Below are 21,056 nucleotides of genomic sequence, written 5' to 3'. Positions count from 1 at the left end.
ATACCCAACTCGTAAAACAAACAGTAAAATGTGTTTATTCAGCTATCTGCTGCACAGCATCCTGAACATCTGGCTGCCTTTTGAGCCAGCATCTGTTCTTCTGTTCGTTTTGTTACTTTAGTTACTCCAGTATATAAAATTCGAATTTGATTATTCTAGCTTGGGTTTATCTGTCTTCTTTCAATTCAGACATGCATTTCTTAAAAGTGTGCAATTTGTTTCACACCTTTTAAATGACATTGTTTTGCTCTGTTTGCACTAACCCATGCGGAACCTATTTCATCTAGATGTTTGTTTCTGATAGGAAACGAGATAAACATTTCTCAAAAGACAGTGAAAAAAAAATAATAATAAGTATAGTAAGTGTTGTAAAAAACTTATTTTAATTTGTCAGAATTTTTTTATCACCATGTGCTCAATAATCAATGCAAAAATCTTTACAGGCATTGCAATAATTTAAACCTTTCTTATAACTGCTGACCGGCTTGTTGAATGTTTCCACTGGTATTTTTGACAATAAATCTTTGGCGATGACCTCCATGTCTTTCAGGTTGAAAGGTCCCTTCCCATCGCCATAATCTTTAATTACCACCATGGACTCAAAGAAGAAGCACAATGATTTAAGAAACTACTTAGAAGAAGAAAAAAATTCTTCTTTGAGACCTGTGCACGTTCTACTACACATTTAGCGTTTTTCTTTTTAAAATATATTTCTAGCTATATAAATGTGTGTTGAATTTAGAAATTTGCAGCAGAAAGTTCACATGAAACTCTAAAAACATTCAACATTAAAATGCATAAAACCTATGAAAAATGCCAGTTATAATTCAACATTCAACTGGGAAATTTGGTTCCATGTATCTTAACCCTAATCGAAGAAGAAAAAAAAGGAATGAAAGTGAAGGACAAGTGACAGTTTACAATGCTATTCATGACTGTGCAACAAAAGGCCTGCCAGTGAACCCAATCTGCATTTTACAGCAGCGCCGGGTTGAACGCCAGTTCACCAAATTTGCAACAACAGGGGAGAGAAACAGTACCCTAATACATTTATGGACTTATTCAGGGAATGATTGAAGTGGACCACAATGAATTCTACATCATACAGTAAAGCTGTCATTGGAGGTGGTCAAATACCGGTCAATGCTGAAGGATAGGAAAGGTCAAAGAGAGAAGAATAAGCGCTTTTAATGTTAATGTTAAGGCATCGAAGCGTTGTGTTCTTGCTCTGGCAAATCATTTTCTGTTTTGTGTCACAATACATTAAGTATTAAAAGACATATAAATCCTCCATCCCTTCTTAATCCTTTTCTGAATTATACCTTAGTCCTCCTCCACCATCATCACAGATGCTTCTTCCAACATCTGGTCCACACTTAATGGCTCATCCTGAAGCAGATCTTTGATGAGGGTTGACCAGGCCATGTTCCGGCAATAAATGCTTGTTTAGACAGCCCTGTTTGTTATGGGAGGTAAAAGGAGAGCCATGGATCACGCTGAAAGGGCCAACACTATCACAACATTTGCTCTTATCAGATGACAAACTGAGTAAAAGGGGGTCAGATTCCCAGTTCCAGAAGCTGGCCTGGGCTGCAGTCATCTCTCTGTCCACATCACAGGACGTGTGATTAACGCAATACTAATGGGAGATTTTAGAGGCGATCATTGCAAAGAAAATTAAAAATTTCACTCGTTCTCTTAAGTAAAAGTGACAACCCTCCAACCATGATTAAGGATCAATGTTTAGATGTTGTTTTTTTGTGGAACAAAATTATTTACATTTTTAACCACATCTTGCTGCATTCATTCTCTTCTTAATGTAGTTTTAGTACTCTAAAGTGTATTTAAATTAACTAGGTAACAAATCATTCAATCATTATGATTGGTATTAGAATAAAGGTGTATATATTCATTAAGTACATGGAGTTTTGCTAAAACATAAAACAATTATGATGCATTGAAGTGATTTGTTAACCAACAGAGGAAATGCATATTTGGTACAATCTGAAATCTATTTTTTATGTTTTCCTTGTGATATAGTTGCTGAAAAATACTCAAAGACAGCAATTTGTTATGTGCAGTTGGTTTCAGCATATGCCCTAAATTGTGTCTAAAATTGTACACTTACTCTATGCCCAGTTCCTAAAATAAAGCTGGATAAAAGTTTAAAGCAGTTGTTAGAAAACAACAACTTGTTTGCCACCTTTAACATGTTCTATAGTCCTTATAAGAGCATAACAGAGGACGTGCTGGGTTAATCAGAAATCTGAACAATACATGAAATCACAGCAGTCAAAGCAATATCAATGTATGGAGCATCACAATTGCCCGCTAAAAATTTAAAGCAATATTTAGTGAGTCATAATCTTTCAGGTCCATGTGTCCCTGACATCTTTAAGTACTTTCTGAATTTTAATTTAGTCTGACTTTTAACTTTAACTAAATTGTACACATGTGTATGTTTTTTTCTGTTTTTCTTCTTTCAGTTATTCATATGGCTTTTAAACTAGATAGAAAAATGTGCGTCGCTTTGGCATTGATTTGTGCCACTGACAAAAATATTTTTGATCAAACTATTGTTGCAGTTTGAGTTTTGTTTTAAAATTTTATTTTATTCCCATGTGTTGAAACCCTTTCAAAATTATTATTTTACCAACAATTTTCAATGCTTGAAAACCGCTTTCCACAAAACATGAAAAGATAGAATAAACACTATTGCTGCCTTTTAATACTTCCAGGGTCAGAAAAAAAACCCTAGAAAACATTAAAGTCTTCCCAAATGAGAAAGACAACAAACAGAACTTTTCTTTTAAAGGATTCTTTCACGGCTAAAACTGACATTTTAATGCTAAAGGTCATTTCTTAAACAGTTAAGAATTAAGAAATTCGTAATAAATAACTTAGACATGATCAGGACTGCAATTAGTTATGGCATTTTATCAAAAAAAGATATGTTTATGCGCTTCACCATTTTTTTGTGAGGAAGCTCATAAAATAAAATAACCCCAGAGATCACAGATTTAGGGCCAGTACTAATGTCAAAGCCGAATAAATATATACCGTGTCTGACTAATTATAAAAGTAACTTCTTACGCCAGACAACCCCATACTTTTTCAGATTTCATTTTCCAGAGTTCCTAGTCCACCAATAAATATATATTGCCCAGGTTTACTAAGAATTTATGGCAAACATTTCCACAGCAGATGGGTTTTAAATATTTAACCTGCAATAAACAAGAAACTAGAAGGAAGGAAGGATTGAAGAAAATAAGAAAGACTCAAGTTGTGAACGAAAGTACAGATGCTAAAAAGGAAAGGCGGCAGAAAACAAGGAGAGAGGAAACTAAGACAGAAGGACACAAAGACGCACGGATGGAGGACAGGGAATGAACAGGAAGGGAGTCAAGGACACAAGAAGGACACGGGGGGAGGAGGAAATAAGTCTAGAAAGGTAAGAATGAAGGATACAAGAGTGCGATGTAGCAGTTAGAGATCAAGAAAGCAAGGACAGAGATAGCAAAAGAAGGACAGACATTATGAACGACAAAAGGGTGTAGGGTTAGGATGTAGCACACAATGAAGGAAATAACAAATAACCTACAGTCATAAAAAATACAGGAAGGAAGAAAAGAAGATCTGAACCATGATATATATATATACACTGCTCAAAAAAATAAAGGGAACTCTTAAACAACACAATATAACTCCAAGTAAATCAAACTTCTGTGAAATCAAACTGTCCACTTAGGAAGCAACACTGATTGACAACGGGGACCCTCGTCGGGTCAATCAGTGTTGCTTCCTAAGTGGACAGTTTGATTTCACAGAAGTTTGATTTACTTGGGAGTTATATTGTGTTGTTTAAGTGTTCCCTTTATTTTTTTGAATAGTATATATATTATATATTAATTAATACCTATCAGGTCAAATTTTATATGATTGTCTCAACTGGCTCCACATAGTTTTAAATGTTTCCCTTCCTGACACATTAACCTAATGTTTGCCACACAGGAGCACTGAGCGCTCCTGGAGAGGACATAAGAAAGAGCTTTGTTGTCTTCATCAGGGCGTCCAGAGAGAGATCCACTTTACACAATGGAGTTGTTCCTCTCTTTTCCTCTCTGAAAAAGGTCTCAGGCACCTTGAATCCATTTGAGTGACAGCGTGACAAAGAGACTTCTTAATGTCCCGACGACGGAGCCTCCTCCTCTTTCCCTCCAAACTTCCTTACGGGGCGATCAGCTGTGTCCATCGTGCCCCCTCTTCCTGACCCCCAGGCGGCACTGCTTCATCAGCAGCACCCCTTCCCCCGTTGTCTCCCCCTCTGTCTCTCACCACCCTCCAGATTAATAAGCACAGGGTTGCCCGCGGTGACGGAGCTCACACTTAAATCCCATCAGCCCTCCTTACAGCAGCAACCGGCCTTTTTGTCCTTATGGAACAAAGAAAGCAGAGTCACCCTTTGTTTGAGACTTGACCCCCACACACAAATCTTGCTGATGGAAAAAGGTGACAGTAAAACCTCCTGAGGCCTTCATTCAGAAACTATACCTTAAAAAGATAAAAAATAAATAAATAAAAAAAACTTGGGCAGAAATTACAGCAAAGGCCAATTAAATAGAATAAGCAAAAGTAAAAATAAATAAATAATTGAATTAGAAGTTATTTTCAGATAGACAACAATTAAATAGCATTTGGGTCCAAAAATTTCCCAAACACCACTGAACAGGCACAATGAAGCAATGTTCCAAAGACTGTAAATCACAGAGTTAAAAACCACTGCAGAATCATTCAATATACATAAATCAGTTTAATATTGTTTTTTCTTTTACCACTTCAGACAAGATGTTAAGAGCTTCATATTTATCCATAGTAAAAAAGACCTTCCCAGAAGGTTTCCTGCACAATCAGTTGCTCCAACGGTAATGCTCCGTGCTATGTGACAAACTTTTAATGGATAAATCTTGTTTTATTTAATCTTACTTTAATAACATTTGTTATAAGAAAATTAAAAGCAAAAATAATAATAACATACTATCAGCTATCCTTTCACAAAGATCCACAAGAAAATTGAGCAATTTAAAAAAAAAAACACTCAAAAATAGAGACACACTAATCAGACTGTTTTTTTTTTCTGGAGACTGCCACATCAAGGAAAACAAACATGTGCTCCAGGGCCTACCATAGTGGTAGTTGTTTTGGACATTCTGCTGTGTCCACTTGGAGATGTTTTAGCTTTTGATCCCACAGCTTTGTTTCCAACTTATCAAAATTTACAATCTCAGTCAAACAGCAGGAGAGAGCTGAGAGATTTCATTGGATTAGCTCAATGTCCTTATTAACCAATGGCCCCTCACAATTGGTCAAAATATGCCCAGCCTACAGAGGGTCCAGTACTGGGGTGTACTGGGCGTTGTCCCAGTACGCTAGATGGTCAGCCACTACTTGGAAAAAGCTGCCTGTACGCAATATCTCCAAAACAATTTATAAAAACATGCAGGTTCACGGACAGTGTCCTAATTTTTTTCCCTGACTCTGTGTTCCAAATAGGCTTTTTAAAAATCTGAAGTGGGTTGCATGACATCCTTTCAAAAGCTGTTCCTCAGTTGTTAATAAACACAAGCTTTCCTGTTTGCTTTCTGTTATCAGATTTTCACGTTGCTCTTGTATTTGCTGCAGTACTTGAGCTGCCAATGTTAACACAGTGGGAGCATGGAAGAGAAAAAAACAAGGGAGATAGAAAGAGAGAGAGAGAGAGCGAATGACCTCCGCTGCCACAGAGGAACACTGAGTCCTCGCGGCAGAGCGCTGGGTCTTGGTCACCGTAGCCTTGGACAAGCTGCAGCAGCCTATGGGAAAGCCTTCTTGCAGCAGGCAGCCCTCTCCCCCGCAGTCCTGGCAGCGTCAACACAAACTGACCTTGTGCAGAATCCTGTTTGGGGTTGTGTTTGAATGTTTGTAATTCAGTGTGAGCAAGAGCAGAGAGCTGAGGGAATTATATATGTGTGCAAAAGGCAGAAATGCTGCTGCTAGGGTGATGTGGGAAATCTGGCTGGAAGCCTGAGTGTTTCCAGCTGTCGTCGGTGCAAATTCAGTCCGTTGTCATTATTGACGGTTAATACATAAAACTGGACACAGTCGTTAAGATGAAATCACAAAATGTTAAAACCTACAATTGTGGAAAAAAAAAAAAATGTTTTTTTTTTCCTGTTTAAACTGGACAAACTCAGAAGAGCAAAATCTTATTAATTTTCAGATATTTAGCTGTTATTACTTAGAAAGACGACTAGATTACTACATCTTTTAAGATATAAGTTTCTGGTATTGGATTAGCACATAAGTGTAAAGCAGCACAAGTAATAAACTCTCCTTCCATTGTTTCAAGTGAAATGGATGGCTGGCAGCTTCCCCTGCAGCTGTGAGGATCTAATTTTAGCAGGCTTTTAGATGACTGAGTTCTACAGTTCAGCATGCAAACATTGAGGATGGCTGCTGCTATTGCTTATATTCTAGGTGAGTGAGGGTGTTTTTTATACTATTTATGTTACCAGAGTAATATCTATGCAATGGTAACTAGTTAGTAAGTCTGTTAATAAAATTATGACGTTTTTTGTGTGTAATAGATCATCATAAAGTACTTCACAATTGTGAAGGGCATGGAAAATGACACAAGGCTTTATGATTCACAAACAGTCTGAAAAGTGTTGCATTGTATGCATCTGCTTAACGCAGTAGTTTGTAGAAGCACCTTTACCTCTGAAACCCTTTTCAGGTATGTGTTTATCAGCTTTGCACATCTAGAAGCTGGAATGTTTTCCATTCTTCTTTTCAAAATAGCTCAAGCTCATTTAGATTGAATGCAGAGCCAAAAAGAACTCGTAAAGTCCTGTCACATATTGTCTGTTACATTTACAACAGGCCTGGGCTTTCTATATTTAAAGGAAGGGATGCCCAAATTATGGTTTTGGATATACAATCATTTTACTCCCTTCTATTTTGTTTACTTAATGGAAATACTGCATGCTTAGATTACTATTGAGCACATAAAAGTCATGACATTAGCATTTTGTTTTTGTAAATTTAGTCTCTTTATAAAGATTTTGTTGGACCCACAAGTAATTTGACTTTAAGACATATAGCGCAAGTATTAAGAAGGTTGGAGACCTTTTGTCTTAAGGAGTTTATTAGTTTTGTCCACAATGAGATGTTTCTTGTGACGCCTTGCCTTGGGACACAAAATATGGAAAAAGTTAATGGGCTATGAATATTTTTTTTACCTGACACTGTATTTTTCATATGTATATTGCAAACATTTATACTGCCATGACAATATCCAATGCCTATGAAACATATTCACCCTTTAGATGTTTGACCCTTTTACGTCTTTACAAATCATGATCATCAAAATTTGGCTATTTCTAGCAAAGTATATTACAAAAAAACTGTTAAATTTTAATGTGAAAACTGATTTCTACAAAATAATCCCAATTAAAAAATATGGTATTCTATAAATATTCACCCCCTTCAAGTCAGAATTTTCTAGATGCATCTTTGGCTGAAATCACAGCATGGAGTCTGTAGGTCTCAGCCAAGCCCGCACATGTATACACCTTAAAACTTCCAAAACTGTTCTAATCCTGTCATGTTACGGCTGAGAAACAGCCCTTTCAAGTCCTGTCCTCAATACAGTATTGGATTGAGGTCTGGGCTTTGACTAGGCCACTAGTCTCTCTCATCTCAGCTGCTGAAGCTTATAAATCTTTCAGCTTTTTGTATGCTTCCACTGATATTTTGCCGATTTCTCAGTGCTGATGAGCTCCAGGTTTTTGAGGTTCGAGTGCATCCCTGCCATCATCCACGTTTTCAGCTTCCTCCACAGATTAAGGGATCAGATTTATTACTCCCAGTCAGAAGTTTAAACTGAGATTAGTTTAAACCTAGATTTAGTGGAGGCATTGATAAATTTAGGTTTAACTGTATTTGGTACTTTTCATTGCTTTATTTTTATTTTTTGTGAGAGCTTAAAGAAATTCAATTATTCATATTTTTTAAAGTATAAAAAAATAAAATGGCATATCACCTACGGTAGTATTATAACTTAATGTATGGTGATAAAAAGCTTAAAATGTTTTGACAGAAATTCAATGAATAGATTGAGGCAAAACCTTTTGCAGCATCTAAAAATAATCAAAGTAAGCAGTGAATATATCTCATGTGAGCAGAAATTTTCCACTGGTGCAGGTTTGGACAGATGACAAAATCTGTGTCACCCTGACCCACAGATATCCGTGTGGAAATGCTAAATCAGGAAGAGGGAGTATCCTCAACTTTCCACTTTCTGTATTTAATTGACAAAATTTTAAGTCACATATTGACTGGATGGTTGTCATTTTCACACAAACATATTTAAGCTTGAGCACCCCTTTAATCATTACTCTGAATTTAATTCAAAACAGACAGTTAAGTGAATGTTTAGAGGCTAAACTAGCAACTTTGAGAAATCTGATTCACTACAATCAAAAAGATGATCATCAGTGCGTAAAGAAAATTGCATGAAGAGAAAACGAAGACCCCAACAATGAAATTTAACCTAAAAATAACCCCCCAGACTTCCCCCCCAGACAATTGCGGTTCAATCCTCTCCATGACACAGTACACACTGTTCTCTTTTAGGAGAACAAGAAAGGTGCAGGAAGAAATTTCTGGCTGCAGACTGTGTTCCTGCGGAGTTGGCACCTGTGAGTAGGGGTACACCCAGTGAGAACACAGTGTTCCATAACAGCGGAGTGGAAGGGGGGATTCTCAGACAGATGCTTTCCAGGTTTCAATGGCAAGAATGAGGCTGTGTTATTTATAAGTGCTCTCTGTGAAGCATCGTGAACACTTTGCACTTCGTGAGATCATACTGGTGTAATGGAGCCCACAAAAATCTAAAAAAGTAGACATAGAAAAAGAGGACCACTGTAGATATGAACCCAGGCTTCATGCCCCAGTGTATCTGTAAAGTCATTTCTGTGTCAAAGAGTTCAAATCAGCAAACAGAAGAGACATTCCTCTTCAAACTTGACATCTCGACATTTCTCTGGAAACGCGTGCATGCCCTTGCACCTAATGCTGTTTCCTGACAAACAATTCATGCGCACAGTAGTTCGTTCCATTTCTGCCAAATAGTTTATTTTGGCTTTGATTTTCGGATAAGTAGTGCAGGAACAAAGGCTGGAAGTAAAACTCCTTTGACTATGTAAGCTTTGTATTTAGAGCCACACATTAAGGCGAGCAAGTAGAGACAGAGCAGTCTGGGTTCACTTCACTGAGTCAGTCAGTGATCCAGCAGTGACAGATAAGAGCTTGAACTGCAAGTCAGAATCTCAGATAAGAGGACAGGAGGAAGTGCAATCTACTGGGGTCGTGTTCCAACCATACATAAATCCACATAGACACACAGACACACACACATACACATCTATTACCTCACACAATTTTTATCCGAAGCCTCCCTAGCAACAAAGACCAGAATATTCAGGCCTGTCTGTTTGGTTGTTCTCCTACTCTGCATGCCCTACCTTCCTGACAGTCAGCTTTCATCAATCACTAAAAAGCCACACTCTTCTGTTGTGAGAAAAGGACAGAAGGAGGTTTCATCCTTAAAACCCTTAACTCTCTTAGTCTGTAAAAACAAACAAAAACAAAAAAAAAATCACTCCCTAAGTCTGTGAAACAAGTAAAATAGCTGCAACACTTTCAAATAATGTGTCAATGTAAGATGGATTCGGTTAACTCCTTTCATATGAACAGTTCAAACAAAATATTTACAGAGCCTGTATAAAATAACATACAGTCATATTTAATACATTTTAATAAATGCTTTCTGGTGAAACTTGTTGTCAGATTACAAGTACCTTTTGAAATTAGCAACCTTTAAGCAGGAATTAAACCTACCTGACATTTAGCACACATCTCTGCAATGAAAAAATAAAATAAATTATTTGACATGCAGGAAATACAAAGATTAGTGTCTCTTACAAAGAATAATTATTTGAGTATTCTTTCAGAACGCAAGGTGAAAACTGCCAAAGAATAATATGCTTGCATTTAAACAGGAAAAAATAAAGGATATTTAAACGGAATAAAAGGCTTCCTGCAGGTGAAACTAAGACATACAGTAACAGCTGACGGTGGACGGCAGCGAGGAGGAAGGCCCTCCCCCTGCCAAAGGGATCAATGCACATAAATGGAAAGGGTCACAGACCTTTGACATCTCTTTTAAGCGGGGGGAGGGGCACAGGCTTTTGTCACATTGGTTTTAATGATCCAATTGTCAAGTGTGTCACACAACTTTATATGTCCCCAACAGTTTGATTCACATTTCACCCCACTGCATATCCAGTTCGTAATTATATCCCAGCCATAGTTTTAAATCTTAAGGATAAAGATGCAAAATATTTCTCCATATTTCATATCATTTCTGTTCAGCTGCCTTGTTTAGCTTTTCCTCACTCCCACATCTGTTTATCCGTTTTCACCCTTCTCTTCCCCACCAAAGCCTCCCTTTAGCTGAACTCCAGCCCTTATCTGTGCTTTCACTCCCTTGGATTATTTGATGCATTTCTTAGCACAGATTTAAACACTTAGATGGGCAGGATATGCTTACATTTTATTCATGCTTCCACTGAACTCATATCAACAACGAGATTTGCTCCATCCACAAATGAGTGTTTCCAGATGCGCACTCCGGGAGACTAAGCTGTTCAAACTACCGCTTCTGACTAACACAGAGTGATTTACAGGCACTGAAGGTTTTCTTTCATTGATTTGGACCCAGACATTTGCAGTGAACACAATGTTCCTGGCTTATTATAAAAGGCTTAATGTTTACAAGAATGCATGTGGAACACATTTAGCTCTGCAAATCAGAGTAGAAAGGCTCTTTTCATTTTAGTGTTTGGTTAAATATCAACTGATCTACAACTACCTAAATGAGTTCATTGGATATCCATTCTAGTCTACCTCACACTAAAAACTGTTACCATAAAAGTATAGAAAGATACTGAAATTTGTAAAAGGGGCTATTTGTTTTTATTGCAAGCTGAGTGTAAAACTTTTCACAGATGCAACTTTATTTATTAGCATGCCTGGATTTTGAATATCATGTGAAGACTGATAAAAGATCCTTGACTTCTTTCAGAAGAGATAGTTTAGGTCAAAGAATGATTCTACATTCAAACTGAACATGTTTTGTTGCAAGTTATAAAAAACAAAACAGCATTTTTCAGGGTTTTTTTTCAAGCTAGCTACTATTAGTCAAGCCACTGACACTGTATTTCTATTCAATTTATGCAGATAAACTCTACAGGATCATGTTCACAAGCAGTTTGTGAAGTACTCTGGTTGATGACTTATACAAACTTTAACTTTCGCCATGTTTTGAAGTTGTATACATTGAATCCAAGGCTACTCTGAGTTTTTTAATATTCTGCATCAGGATTTTGACATCTATCCTTCTTGTACTTCTGGGATATTGGAAGACATGCCATTTCAGTATAAATAAAACATATACAAAAAACTGATGTTAAATTTATAAGCTACAAGTCTCATCCGGAAATAAATGAATTGCAAATGCACAAAATAGCGAATGGACAAAATGATCAGCTCTAACTAGCTCCATCATATTTTCCCCCACAACATAAAGTCATTTCACCGAGATGTTGGAAAAAAATCCCTTGTGTTCAGTAAATCATAGAATCAAGCTACCTCTACTTGTTGCTATGCACTGATATTCAGTCGCTGTGCTGCAGTGCTAACAAAGATTATTTGGCCAAAGTTAGGCTTCCAAACAATTAGTTTACTACAAGAAAGACACATTTGACTGCTTGAAAATATTTCTGATAACATATAAAAATAGACTCCAATGACATGGGTCACAAAAATACAGTGGGGATTCTTCCATTTTTAGTTTATTTACTTAAAAGTTTCTGGGACAGTAACGCATTTGGTGTAAAATTGCAACTGTTTTGCAATACTTGTTTAGGACAATTGTTTGCTAATATGGGTGAACAGCTTGCTTATGCATGTTTAAATCACTAGCTGTATTTATTCATTGTTTTACCAGAGCCGCAGTGAACTGGATCGGGAGGAAACACATTATGATCCGACACCAAAAAGCTTAAGAATCCACCCATCTTCTGAAAGCTGGGGAGCTTCACTTTAGGAAAACTACCAAAGATCTGGAAAATGTACTGATTGGTAACATCCTTGTAATTAGTCATATTTTTCAGTTTGAAACTAAGCTGCTTGTTTGATTTGTTGGCTTTAGCTTGTTCCCCATGTTGGTTTACTGTTGTTTGAGAGTATTGTCTACTAATTTTTGTTATGCAACCTTGGCCTTTGTGCATATACCCACTGTGTGTTCATTGTTAGGTTAGGTCAGCTATATCTATTTTCCTTAGTTGTGTTTGGTGAAGTTGACCTCTTCAAGCATAAAACAAGAAACCGTCTGTTAAAAAACATTTTGCTCATCTGAAGACATTTTGCTGACAAGAGAAAGTATGATGTTCATTTGAAAAAGAGCTTCATACTGGCTTTTGAGGGGGGCTTTGCTGCTTCAGTATGTGCAGTTTTGTACATAATGATAATGCAATGACAGTTCATTATACTGTGCAGCTCTAAATAAACCTAATTTAGCTGGGAAGATTGAGAGATAATGTGTTTTTTCATTAAGAATTCTTTAAATTCTTGTGAGCATGAAGTTGTTTAATTTTGACCAGTAGTTATGAAACAGCATCCGAATAAACTGTATAGAGTTCGATATTGTTCTAGGAAGATTTTGACAAAGTTTAGATGTCTTCATTTTATATCTTGATATGAGGCTTAGACATAACACAGATTAAACGATCCAAATAGTGATATTTAACCTTAATGCAATTCATAAATACTTTAACTGCAATAACGTGCCATGCTTTATGTACTAACATAATCCATTTTTGATATTTTCTGCAGACATCGGTGATTTCTTCTGACATCTGAAAAATACCTCATCCAGCACTGACGTCTGGAGAAGTTATTTTCAGGCCACAGGTTTGTGGCAACAGCAGTGAAAAAAAGCAAAATCCCAAAAAACACCATCTTAACTCCAGGTGTCGCAATTTCATAAATTACACCTATTTTAAGGACAACACCTGCTTTCTCTGTTTTGTCAGAAATGCAAGAAACAAAAAGCACTGACCTCCCTCTCTCTAGTTGGGATTTTGTACCCTGTGCCATCTGCAGTCGTGATCAGAAAAGACCATAATCAAAGACAGATATTTAAAAGAAACAACTACCTGTACTGCCGTGCAATCCCTGTGGTTCTTTTGTAGCTTAAATATTACAATTTGTCTGCAAAGGTGTTTGAAAACGAAGGCTCTGACTCACAGATCAACATGTAAAATTGACATGTTTTTGGAGTTGGCTGGAAAAAAAACCCCCATGTAAACACAAACATAAACCAGTGTTAAAGACAGCAATGCAAATCAATAAGTTTCTTACAGTACTGAGCAGATTTAAAAGTGAGTTTTCACACTTGGGTGTGTCTTAATAAATAACTTTTTTATTATGAACAAGCATTTTTTTCAGCATTTTCCTCCAAAAAAGAAAAGTGAAACAAACAGCAAAATCAGAGTCCTTATAAAAGGTAAAATGTATTGGGAGAGAATGAGAGAAAATAAATCAATCTGTTACCGTGGTGACAACTGTCTCATGCACAAATGGATGTGAAATATTATCCATTGTTAAGCTTTTTCAGAAGAGAAGTGACACACGACATTTTTGAGAAACTTTTTCTGCTTCACAGCTCATAAAAAAAAACAAAAAAACAAGTCAGGTCAAAACTACATAAAGTAAGTAAAGTTGATTACTGTCACAATATGGTTACAAAAAAAGTTTTGTAACTGTTTTTGTAACTTTTTTTTTCATGGAAATTTGGGAATCATGTCATGTTCTGAAATATGGAAACCAATAACATATCTAACTTGAAGTGATATAATGATCAGAATATGAACTACACAATGCATCATTTTCAGAGTACATGCAGCACTATTGTTTTGCCATTTTGAAGGGACTTCAACACAGCAATCCGGCACCAGAGCTGCTGATTTTAAGCGCTCCAACAAAGAAACGCAAGGACAGAGACGTCAAGGGTATTCTAAGGGAGAAAACCTGTCCGCTTGCAAGAGTGGTGTCACGGGGCCTTACTTATCTCCTCCCAGATTAAGTCCCAATTGTTGGTCAGGAACAAAGGCGGTCAGTGAGGAAACCAGCCCCCCAAAGGCCAGATGGTCAGCGTCCAAAGCCCCCTCACCACCTGACCCCTCCGCCCCTCGCTCTCTGTGACAGGGCTGCACGTGCTTTCATCAAGACAGGCCACCCAGCTAACTCACAATGCTCACTAAATAATAATACCTGCGTGATTCAGGGCAAATAAAGAATTCTTGCATTTTTTATTGATAAACCCTGAGGTGTAAAATGCCAAAAAAATAAATATAAATTTTATATGATATTGAATATTAGTCATTTAAATTACTTATTTACCTAAATATCTTACCTAGATATTTTGATTAGAATTTAACTTGAACTGTTTGTTCAGGAATTAGCTTTTATTATTTCTTGAGTGGTCTCCAGGTGTTGGTTGTATCCTACATAAATTAATCAACTAATTAAAAGTTAAGAACTTTCATAAGTTGTCATAGAAACAATATGTAAGTTGGTTTAAGAATTTAAGTTCGTATTGAGCGTTAGCTCATTTAGTGAATCTGCTAAAACTAAAGTCACACATGCTAGCAAGCTAAGCTTCTAATCCCTCAGGCAGTTGTTGCTAGTGAATAGCACATGCCTGCTGAGGTTATCATGAAAAAGGGTTCAAAGGTCAGTAAAAAGTTTAATTGCTAATTTACTGTTTTACGCCTTATTTTATTTTATTTTTTGTATTTCCTATTTACCTGGGAGAACAAACCACTATGAAAAAAAATGGTAAAGACAGTGTTAAAAATTAACCATTAAAGTAATTTCGATTTTAGTTAAGGAGTTCAGCTCATAAATGTAATGTTTTATAATGATTATTCATCTAGATATTAGATATTATATATACAAAATGAACTACTTTGTTTTGCTAGCATGTCCTGGAGTTGAAACTTAAGATATAGTTTCAGTAAACTATAGCTATTCTCATCTATTGTGCAGAGTCCAGCTATGCTCACCAGTAAGGCTAATATGTTCATATCATTTGTACTATAGATTAATATGTTAACTTAGTAAAAGTTTTAAATGATCATAACACATTTTAGGCAAACATACAGTCTTAGAGGAATATGTTAGTTTTTCTCAATAGCTTTGGCATGTATGTCAGATCAGAACTGAAATTCTCAAAACTGCTTGTTCAACCATAAAATCATTGTCATTTGTTTCTCATTTCTTTGAGCATGTGTCCTACATTTTCAAATGTATTATATGAATAGCCTCAGCCTCCACAACATTTCAGCATAAATGTGTCATAAAGTCTCAAAAAAAAAAGTTTGAACAAGTTGTTGTAATAATAAGTCAAGGGTATTACTATGCATTTCAATACTTTTTTTTCTAAATTTGTCCTGAATTGATAAATTGCCCCCAGGTGAATCCTGACTTTCTCCGACGTAGGCAAATGTGTGAAGCATTAGATCAACCAACGATCAACCTGTATTCTGAAATAGCTCAAAGGTTCATGGGAAAATACATAGTATATAGAGGCAGAGCACAACACAAATCTGAACTTCTGACAGTGGAAGAACAAAGATTTGGACGGGGTCAACAGCCAGAAAGAAGAAGAGGAGTGAGAATCTGGGGAGAAGGAGTTAGGAGGCAAAACAGAGGAAGAGGCAGAAGAGGCAGAGAACATATGCCTGTTTCCATCGCTCCAATATCATCAGGCAATAGTTTGCGACCCACAAGATACTGGTAGCGTTCCCCCTACTCTTCATTCCTTAGCCCCTTTTAGAACTTTTTCTTAGTACGGAGATGGAAAGTGCATGATTGCCAGCAGCCACATACACAGATGACCTTTCTGGCTGCCATGTGTGATGACTTTGCAACAGATGCCTGCAGAGGCTAGATAATGAATTGTTTCCACAAGATCGCAAGAGAAGATATTTGTTGTAATGCAGAAGAGAAATTGTGGCGCAACAGCCAGTAAAGTCAGGCGTTGTAGGACAACTGCACTGTAATTCCAACAGCACTGCAAACGTTTTTGTTAAAGCTGCAGTATGTAACTTTCATAAAAAAACACTTTTTTTACACATTTGTTAGAAGTGTCACTACGTCAAGTAAAACATTTGTGAGAGATTTGTGAAAAAAATTAGCTCATCTGCCTTCTCCCTGTGGTTCCCATCTGCATAAATGTACCGCTCTCTTTCAGAAACAACCAATCAGAGCCATGAGGAAGGTCGTAGCGCTGTCAATCACGCTCGTGTGGTGTTTCTCAATGTGCCAATGGCGGAGGAACAACTTGCTATTTCAGGAAAACTGCTTGTCCACCGTGGCCATGCTAACTAGCCTGCGCATTCATGACATGCTCTGCTGTGAGGAAGACACAGCAACCTAGTAGAGAGAAAGGGTTTGAGCAGTGCCTACACTAGGGTGATTGACAATGCTAAAGCCCCTCTCCTGGCTCTGATTGGTTGTTCCTGACCAAGTGAAATACGTGTAATGAATATACGGAATTTAAGAAATTCACTGATGTGTCTTGCAGCTGTGATAATTCTATTTGAGGAATATTTAATGGCCTATGTAAATGTATGTAAATGATTGCACCAGTTTCACTGGTTTAATTCTAACAGCTTGTTTTACAACAGCTTGTGAAAATACATAAACTGACTTACATAGTAGGGTTTTATCAGTCTCCATAAGAAATGGCTCCATGTGGAGTAACACAGAGAAGCAGTTTTCATAAACATAAATTAAGATAACCATTTATGTATGATAACATGCTGGAAATAAAAGCTAATAAACCAAATTTATGGAGCGAACAAATAGATTTATAGATAAGTTAAGAGTTTTCCCAAGAGTGACAAAGCTCTAAAGACATCTTCTCTGCATTGTCACCTGATAGGATTTTATCTGTGTCTGTTTCAACACAAGCCTTAGGCAACTGCTGTTTTCTGCAGACAAGCACTTAAATTAGTGCTTTGGCTCCAGACCTCGTATACTTGACATGACTTCATCAACAATGAGACGACACAGGCAAGAATCAATACCATTTCCCCCAGCATGAAAACTGTCGTTGCACATGAAAACTAACATTGGCAACTTAAAACGCTTCAGGCTGCCAGGGGTCGGTTACATACAGAGACTTACAGTCGGACCTAACCACGGCAATAAGGCGAGGCTTCCTAGAAAAAAAAAAACCGGTTTTTCAAAGCGAAATTGGTGCATCAGAAACAGCAAGAGAAAAGTTTTCCTCTACTTTTAAGCGGATTGTGCACAACAACCTTGTTGTTCTTATTAACCTTTTGCTGTCCCTCTTCTCCGTGCAATCATTTGACATTTTCCGACAAAATCTGCGGATGGAAGAAACTTTGACTGACAGACTGCTTGTGTGCGCGACCACCGTCCTGACAGCGTCACTGTCGGGCAAACGTTAAATGTACGTGACATTTTTATCATACTTTTAGAGCAAAACAGCCAAGTGAAAGTCTTACCTTGCGGATACTGGAAGCGGTTACGCGGCCATGTCCGTGGAAGGTCGCGTCTGTGAGCGTCAAGTTGCGCCCCCGACTCAAGACGCCACCATCACCATCGATGCTGCTCCGGACACAGCTGATCTGCGCACAGTCAGCTACCGGCTGACGTCAGGACTGTACTGTAAAAGCGCCGTCTGGGTCAGTTCAGCGGAAAATCCGCTCAGTTTGTTGAGAAAATTAGGGACACAAAAAAACCAAATGGCAGGCACAAACACAATAAGAGGTAATTACATATGGTTTGTTCTTTAAAGAAGTAATAAAAAAGCTAAAAAAAAAAAACAAAAAACAAAAAAAAACACACCAAAAGATAGATAGATAGATAGATAGATAGATAGATAGATAGATAGATAGATAGATAGATAGATAGATAGATAGATAGATAGATAGATAGATAGATAGATAGATAGATAGATAGATAGATAGATAGTCTTTAAAGACTGTTATTTACTACAATGCTAATATAACTTGGGGACTTATGTTCAACATAAGTCCCCAAGTTATATTTAAGGGTATATGGCTATTACTTACGACTTTACAACAATGCAATGATTATTATTAATTAAGTATGAGTTTGCTGCCAGTAAACCTAAAAAATCCAAAGGGCATAATATTTCCATTACTACTACTACTACTACTACTACTACTACTACTACTACTACTACTACTAATAATAATAATAATAATAATAATAATAATAATAATAATAATAATAATAATAAACAAGAAATCCTCTGATCAGGCTTTTCCTGTGCAATACCGATTTCTTTTAGGTATCACCAGCCAAGTTCACTTTTGACTGATTCTAATTGTTTCCCCCTAAAGCTAATACATATCCAAGGAGAAAACATACGTTTGTTTTAGAGGTATTATGCTAATAAAAATAAATAAATAAAGGAATAACAAGATCATCTTCCAGTTTATGGATCAACATGTCCCTAGTCTACATGTCTTGTTTATTTGTCTGAAAAAAGTGCATCAAGTATCTCTGTCCCAGAAAAGCTAAAATCATGAACCTGATTCAAATTCCTTTTCTTTTAAAGAGAGGTCATGCATAACTTGTAAAACACCGCCATCTACTGGCCATCATTAACAATGTCAATATTTGGTATTTGAACGTTTTTGTTTGTTTTGTTTTTACACATTGCAAGTATCTAATTGGATGTGGAATGATGTGATGCCTGAAAGAAACAACGGGTTAGTTACTAAAAAAGTATTTTAAAAATCTGTCATGTGAAACCGAGCTATTCGTTAAATTGCGGTGAGGAATAATAGTCTCCGGTTGAGGGGATATTGTCACTCACGCCACAAAAGCAAAAACTGTAGTCAAGAAGAATATGATTTTTTTTTTCTAACAAAAACAATAACGTTATCATTTTAGGATAATGTGAGCAAAAACGATGATATGTTGGAAAGTGTCCTTAATGTTTTGGGCTGTGCTGTTTCACCGTTCACCAGAAAACCATATATGGTTTAAATTACCGAAACAAACAGGAAATGGAAGAATAGGAAATCTGAACCAGATGAAGAAGTAAAAGCTATTGGTTTGTTAAAAATTACGTTAACGTGATTTGATTATGTCCACTTTTCACTAAATTAAATTTTAAATCGTACATTGAAACATTAGAGATTGCAACGTGTTGCATCTGCGAGTTCTTTCAGCGAGCCTCGACTCATGCGCATGCGCGCTGTGCTTGACATTTTGAAGCTGCTCCTCCGGGGTGTTTGAACAGGAAGGCGGACATGTTGGCCGAGCTGTGTGAGAAAATTGTGCACAGTATGCGATTGTTTTCCGAAAACTAACACACATATTACGTGATTCCTATTTATATTCAGTGTGAGAGCTCTTGCAGTTCGGACGGGGGGGAAACAGCCGCCACTCTTTGACAGCTGAGGGGGACCTAGCGGAAGGACTGCCGTTGAAAACGTTATAGCGACTCCGTGTTTAAACTTCGAAATTTGGAAGAAGCAGAAGTTTTTCCACCACCACTTCTACTTTTGAGCTGTCAGATTGTGGCTTTCTGCAGGGGCCTGGTACAGCTATGGGAGCACGCCTGGATTAGTCTTCCCTCTGTTTATTTTTGAACATTGCATTTACTTATAATTGCCTTTTGTTTGGAACGTTTTAAGCCCTTATCCTCAGCGGCATCCTACGGAGGTTGTCTAATCTGTTGCCGCATTTATCTTTGCCACTGAAGTTGTTTGCCACTTGTACTGAGAGGGGGGCACCTTCCCCGACTTGGAAAATGTGGAGTGGTAGGTGCCACCTTAACGCCTTGATTGTCTGTGGAAGCTGTGGGACAACGATGCATTTTCTTTGAGGTGCGGTGTAAAGTTCACACGAAGAAAGGGACGTTTGGCTGGCTAGCTACCACTGGCTAACGCTAGCTAGCTAGCCAGCTTTCTTGCCTCGCCAGTGAGCTGTTTTTATTCATAACCCACCCTCGGGACTGTACTTGACAGCAAAGATGAGCGCAGGAGACGCCATGGCGGCTCGGTTTGAGAAAATCGATGCCATGTTACAAGACCCCAAGTCGGAAATAAACACGGATTGTCTACTGGTAAGTTTGTAGCTTGTTAGCTAGCCCTGTTAGCTACCGCTCTTCGGGGTCAGTCTACTCCTTGGAGCAGAAATTCTTTCCGAGACCGACAAATTGTTTCAGTTGTCACTCTACAAAATGCTGACATTAATGTCTATTTTGTTCACATGTTAGATCGAGTTCAGACATCTACACGTGATTTTGCGTTAAATCTAGACCTCCTGCATTAGTTCAAACCTGTTTTCAGACAAGAATTTTAAGTTGGAACCATAGTGCTGAAAGCAACAGACTCAAATGCATAATTTTGTGATTTGATCTTTCCCAGTTGATTCTGGGAAAGATCAAATCACATTCCACGAGGCATAAAATGAGCAACTTGTAGAGTGTTTTTTTGCTTTATGTTATTTAATGTTTTATTAAAAAATAGTATAGGTGTTATTCTTCCAAATATACATGTATGGTGTGTTTTTCAATTGTTGGTGTCCGCTGATACACCATACTATGCTTGTTTTTTTTAGATCCCATTGCTCATAAGCATTTACTATTGATGGGCTTCTAGGCACTCTCACCAGTAGCAACTGCATACACTTGTTCTTGATGCTGTTTTTGAATTGATTAAAAATCAGAGAGAGAGGTCAGGGCTATCTGCTGCGGTGCATAGTGGGAAATAATATTCCAATTGTTTTATTTAGTTTTTGACTTATAGCTACAACCTCAATCAAGAGAGACATACTACTTTTTGTGTAATAGCCCTCAGTAGAAAACATAGGAATCA

At 37.3% G+C, this 21,056-nt stretch overlaps 2 protein-coding genes and 1 long non-coding RNA gene across 17 annotated transcripts in view; 2 read left to right on the top strand and 1 right to left on the bottom strand.

Annotated features, from left to right (window-relative positions):
• Positions 1 to 17,858, bottom strand: part of greb1l (GREB1 like retinoic acid receptor coactivator) — a 54,783-nt gene extending 36,925 nt beyond the window's left edge. For 6 of the 12 annotated variants that reach the window (XM_081598861.1, XM_081598864.1, XM_081598867.1 and 3 more), the window contains exon 1: positions 17,703 to 17,858. The gene's annotated coding sequence lies outside the window, so the exon portion shown is untranslated. The remainder of the gene's footprint in view (positions 1 to 17,702) is intronic. The other 6 variants (XM_081598870.1, XM_081598869.1, XM_081598873.1 and 3 more) reach the window with 2 other exon arrangements.
• On the top strand, positions 6,385 to 13,853 carry LOC103479873 (uncharacterized). 2 transcript variants are annotated; one of them, XR_536003.3, is made up of 4 exons: positions 6,385 to 6,513; positions 8,674 to 8,738; positions 12,110 to 12,233; positions 12,997 to 13,853. It is a non-coding gene; the product is annotated as an uncharacterized LOC103479873 (long non-coding RNA). The 2 variants fall into 2 exon arrangements; XR_536002.3 differs by lacking the exon at positions 8,674 to 8,738.
• Positions 17,859 to 19,431: 1,573 nt separating the features above from the next.
• rock1 (Rho-associated, coiled-coil containing protein kinase 1) overlaps positions 19,432 to 21,056 on the top strand; it is a 35,189-nt gene continuing 33,564 nt past the window's right edge. For 2 of the 3 annotated variants that reach the window (XM_081598876.1, XM_081598874.1), the window contains exon 1: positions 19,433 to 20,302. In XM_081598876.1, coding sequence (XP_081455002.1) covers positions 20,210 to 20,302 — 93 coding nt within the window. In that variant the 5' untranslated portion in view covers positions 19,433 to 20,209. Of the gene's footprint in view, positions 20,303 to 21,056 lie in introns of all 3 variants that reach the window. The other variant, XR_014084452.1, reaches the window with a different exon arrangement.

The sequence above is a fragment of the Poecilia reticulata genome, chromosome 17 (genome assembly GCF_904066995.2).
Source record: "Poecilia reticulata chromosome 17, P_reticulata-male-v2, whole genome shotgun sequence".
NCBI classification, from domain to species: domain Eukaryota; kingdom Metazoa; phylum Chordata; class Actinopteri; order Cyprinodontiformes; family Poeciliidae; genus Poecilia; species Poecilia reticulata.
This window is presented reverse-complemented; position numbering and strand designations above follow the sequence as displayed.